At 33.2% G+C, this 4,798-nt stretch overlaps 1 protein-coding gene across 1 annotated transcript; it reads right to left on the minus strand.

Annotated features, from left to right (window-relative positions):
- Positions 1-1,155: 1,155 nt before the first annotated feature.
- LOC146957359 (golgi apparatus membrane protein-like protein ECHIDNA protein) lies at positions 1,156-4,015 on the minus strand. Its single transcript, XM_085736076.1, has 6 exons — positions 3,827-4,015; positions 3,649-3,705; positions 3,363-3,566; positions 2,891-2,950; positions 2,405-2,531; positions 1,156-1,477 (listed from the first exon to the last, which is right to left on the minus strand). Exons 1-6 carry the CDS (start codon positions 3,839-3,841, stop codon positions 1,389-1,391), a joined length of 552 nt encoding a protein of 183 aa, XP_085592202.1. The 5' UTR covers positions 3,842-4,015; the 3' UTR covers positions 1,156-1,388.
- Between the last annotated feature and the right edge of the window lie 783 nt (positions 4,016-4,798).

The following is a 4,798-nucleotide window of genomic DNA, read 5'->3' on the forward strand; positions in this document are numbered from 1 at the left end:
GGTATATGCGCTGGGTTTGGGCAGGAAGTAGGAATCTACTGTTGTTTCTTGTGATTCTTCTTTTCATTTTCTTGTTCGCAATTCTTCTTGTTTTTATTTGGTACCAATATACTCATATGTTCACAGTTTGAGTTCAATGTACCTCCCTTTCGCATCTTCTTTGGCATTTCTATTATTGTGGTCTGTATCAATAAGATCCGAACATCTACCTCAATACATATATATATATATATATATATATACCTAAATATACAACAGCTAACCTGAAGCATATTTCCTTTAGCAGCCAGTTTCATCACAAACATTTTGGTGAATGAATAAAAGACATACGGCATAAAATACCCTACCCATTTAGTAAACAAAAAAATCTGGTAACATGATTCAAAGTATTTGAGATGAATACAATGACAAGTTATCACGTCTTCGTTCAAGCTCCACACGATAACAAAGGATTGTACAATACCCCACTCAACTACTAGTACTGTTAAAACATGCTGTTGCTGCTGAATAGTAGTAGTAGTCGTGGTAGTATATAAATAAATTCATATACTAATTCAAATAAACTCTTCAAAATAATTTCTTCAAATATTTTCCAAGAATAAAAATATAGCAGTTTCTTGTTGAATGGAGACTCAGTTTAAGTTCTTTTCCTTTTGTCGGTACAAGTGTTTTGATTTCTAAATGAATGTATGTGCTTCACCTAGATTTCTATAAGAAGTACAAACATTTTTCATAAAGAAATCACTGCTAATTTATGAAGGGATTACGAGTTTTTGGAAAGACATAAAGTTGTGCAACAGATGAACTTATCATCCACCAATATGACAGGAAGAACAACAGACCCGACCAATGAAGATATACTGGAAAATATTTCATCCATGATTCGGAAATATTTCCCTTTATTTTAAACTAACTTCTTCTACCTACCAGATCTGGTTAAACCTTTCTACTTACCAGATCTGGTTAAACCTTTCTACTTCTGATATAAACTCTACGCATATTTTGGTCAGTCGTTTAATCATGACCCCTCACCCAAGAGGATAAAACATCATCAAATTCATCGACCACCAATTTTGCATGAAAATAAGCAGGTAACCACTCGTGGAACATAGATCTTTGACAAATTATGCAAAATAATACAAGGAAAACACAATGTACACCTGAAAATAAACAATTATTTAACTACGTAATCTGAATATCAGTCTCATTCAAGCCATTTCTCATAAAAGGTACAAAATTTTGCATTTTCTGTATCAGTAACTATGCAAGTTTGATAGGTAGTCAGGATCCAGTCTGATGTCGGCAAAATAATCATATCATGTACAAACCTCCACCGCATCTCAATATTTCTAATAATGCAGTAATGCATGGTTCAACTTGCACTATAATCAGACAACACTAAATGCTGACTGTAAGGTAGATGAAAACCGAGAGGCAATTGTCTGAGAGGCAAATTGTTGAATCTGTTTCTTAGCATCTGAAAGAAAACCAGCAATTTGTTGTATTAATTACAAGTTACTAAATTGAACAGCATGCAAAGATGAAACAATAAACCAATGTGAGGGGGCAGAAATCCTTCATATTGGGAGGGAAGGGGAGACAGGGAGCTTGAGCAGAATCACTAATTTGAAAATGTGATGTGAATCTAGGCTTAGAGAAACTCCTACGGCAAGAATGTTTTCATACATATTGATGTCATTTGAATGAAACACAAATGAAAACAAGAGGACCCAAAGTTCCCAACCCCATAAACAGGGTACTATAAATTGAATGCCTACTTATGCCTTTCAAGAGATAATCGCCCAACTAAAACAATGGCTGTAACAATAACATCTTTCAATTTCCTGGGAATATAAAATGAATGCCTACTTATGCCTTTCAAGAGATAATCACCAAACTAAATGGTTGTGGATCCCGTCACAGATACAAGAATGCAGCTAACAAAGCATCAATAGCATAGAACTGTATATAGACATACAATGTATAAGCATTCAAAGCATCTTTGAACCAAATATATCAAGCCCATCCTTAGGAAATTACAAATCAGTGACCAAATTAGTCATGTTAAGGTGTAATTGGCAAGTACAATCATAAATTTCCATTTGGTACATGCATTTAGTAGTCAGGTATCTATACCTCAGCAACTTTACACGAAGTGGGCAGAATGCACCAAACTATAGTTAGAATTTTCAATATTTCAAAATGAAAAAAAGAAACAGGTGAAACAAGATAAGATTTCAAGACTTTGAGATGACACGTTATGTTGCACGTCATAAATCAAAATAAGTTTTGCACTGAAAAGTTAAATATCTTAATATTCAAGACAATTCCATCAACCTAAACCAATTCTGCAATATAAAAAGAAGAAAAACATGTTAAGAACATTATCAATAAATTTACACACCTTTTTTGCATTTGGTAAAACCAACGATATTGGCAATGCTGAGGGTCAAACAAACTCCTACAACAAGGAGATAATCAGCCTGAAGCCTTATGAGGGAGAATATTGCCAACATAATCCACAAAACTGCCTGTAGAACAATACAAATAAAAAAAAATCATTTATTGTACCAAATACCAGAAAGCACAATTTTGCTCTTTTTATGGTAGGATGCGAGCAATCAAAACTACAAGATAACACCCCGCGTGATGATTGACAAAGCTATTCTCCATCCAGATACAAAGCATAAATAAAATTTATCACTTTAGTTGGCACACCGCAGCTTATTTAGTACTAAACAATACATACACTTTCTGAATAAGTCTGATCGGGTCATAACATCATATTAATTAAACTCCAGAACAACCACATTTTGACTATAACACCATAAGGACCTAGGCAAAAGTGAACTATCACTGCATGCTGTAAGTAATCTATATATTCTCTTACCGCAAGGTAAAGGGTCCACCAGAAAAGCCATGAATCTTTCTTGTTCATCCTAGCCAATGACTGCAGTGAAAAAAAATACACAAGATTCATGCATGTATAAACAATTTGAACCCCATTCTTATGCTAGTCAGGTTCAGCAGAGTTGAAAAGTGGTGGAGATATCACCTGCCCATTTGGATTAGCTTATTTCAACTTGTCTACTACAAAAGCAATTGTGATACTGCTTGGGAGTGTTTATGGAAACAGTTCATGACATGTCCATTAGTTGTTTTCAGCTACTCTAGAGCTTATGAAAATAGCTTATATAAGAAAAGTTTGACATTATTTTTTGTTATAAAAATAGCATATACATAAGCACTCATATGATAAGCGTGTACTCTATAAGCGCTTAATTAAGTAGTTTATCCAAACAGGCCTTATTTCAAAAAACATATTACACCCCTGAAACCTAATCAAAACAAAGAATACTTACATCTTGATCAAGGCATTCAAATTTCCAAACACTCTCACCAAGATCATCAATTTCATTCCACCATCTCATTCCAACTAAAATTCTTCCACTGACATTCTTAACCACCCAAAAATCAAGAGCAGCAAGAAGAACAGTCACCACAAAAATGATTACAAAGTTATCAACAAAGAGCGCCGATAGAATGTAAAATGCCAACGCCGCAGCCTGTCAAATACAAAAGACAACAAATTTTACATCACAAAACAAAAAATTATGAAAAGAATGAGCATAATTGATTAAACAAAACCTTGAAGAGAACGTGAAAGAAACAAGTCCTTGGATTGGAGTAGTTTTCAACTACAGACTGCACAAAAAGAAAAATCGCACAAATCTTAATTAATTATACTAATCAAAGAAATTGTTATAGAGAAAATGAAATAATTGAAACCAGATCTAAGAATGGTTGAAGAAAACGTTGAATTTACCTGGTTGGGATCCATGTGTGAGCTTCAGAGAGAGAAGGAACGAAGCTTGTGAGGAATCAACGACGATGGAACATACCAGATTTTACACCTTGCTGAGATTTTTCAGATCGAACTTAGTTTTTTATTTTCGATCCAAAAGTTTGTTAGATTTGCGAGTAAGATTGGTTACTTTTCTCTATGTTGCTTGAACGGACTAAAGGGTCATTTTTCCATTTTTTTATTGTTAGAAGAAATGCACGGCATGTACCAAAAAAAAAAAAAAATGCACGGCAAATATGTTTTTATATGGATTGGGCTTTACAGGTATTAATTAAATTTTCAAGGCTTAAATATGAAAATAGTCCCTGCAAATATCTGATATTTTGGTTTTAGTCCCTGTAAAAATATTTTTTTGGTTTTAGTCCCTGCAAATGTAAAAAATTTGGTTTTGGTCCTTGGTATTTTGTTTTAGTCCTTGTAAAATTGATTCATATTGGATTTGGTCCTTGTAATATGTAGAATATTTGATTTTAGTCCCTCAAAACAAGGACTAAAATGAATATTATAGGGACCAATTTCAATATGAAATGATTTTACAAGGATTAAAACAAAATACGAAGGACCAAAACCAATTATTCTATATTTGCAGGGACTAAAACCAAAAAAATATTTTTACAGGGACTAAAACCAAAACACCAGATATTTGCAGGGACCATTTCCATATTTAAGCCTAATTTTCAAAGTAAAGTTATCTGCACCTCCCCTTTTTTCTAATACACTTTTCATATGGGTTGGAATAAGCTAGGTTTTGCAAGGTTTAAATATGTCCTGATAAAAAAAAAAAATCAAGGTTTAGATCTGATCTTAGACTGTTTAGACTTATTTTTAAGTTTGGACTTGCCATTTTTGAAAATCTGGTATTGTCGATTAGCTTACATAAAAGTATGTTTCATATGAATTAGGTTTAAATATAGACTAATGAACTTAATCTAA

Source organism: Medicago sativa, chromosome 1, assembly GCF_051527215.1.
Source record: "Medicago sativa cultivar Bolivia chromosome 1, Bolivia_mono, whole genome shotgun sequence".
Classification (NCBI taxonomy): Eukaryota; Viridiplantae; Streptophyta; class Magnoliopsida; order Fabales; family Fabaceae; genus Medicago; species Medicago sativa.

Bases quoted from the DNA above. Each gene is read 5' to 3' on its own strand.
- LOC146957359 (XM_085736076.1), bottom strand. The intron at 2,532-2,890 runs GTAAGAGAATAT...ATTGTTCTACAG, and splicing joins GGTGGACCCTTTACCTTGCG to GCAGTTTTGTGGATTATGTT. The intron at 1,478-2,404 runs GTGTGTAAATTT...GTTTTCTTTCAG, and splicing joins TTTTACCAAATGCAAAAAAG to ATGCTAAGAAACAGATTCAA.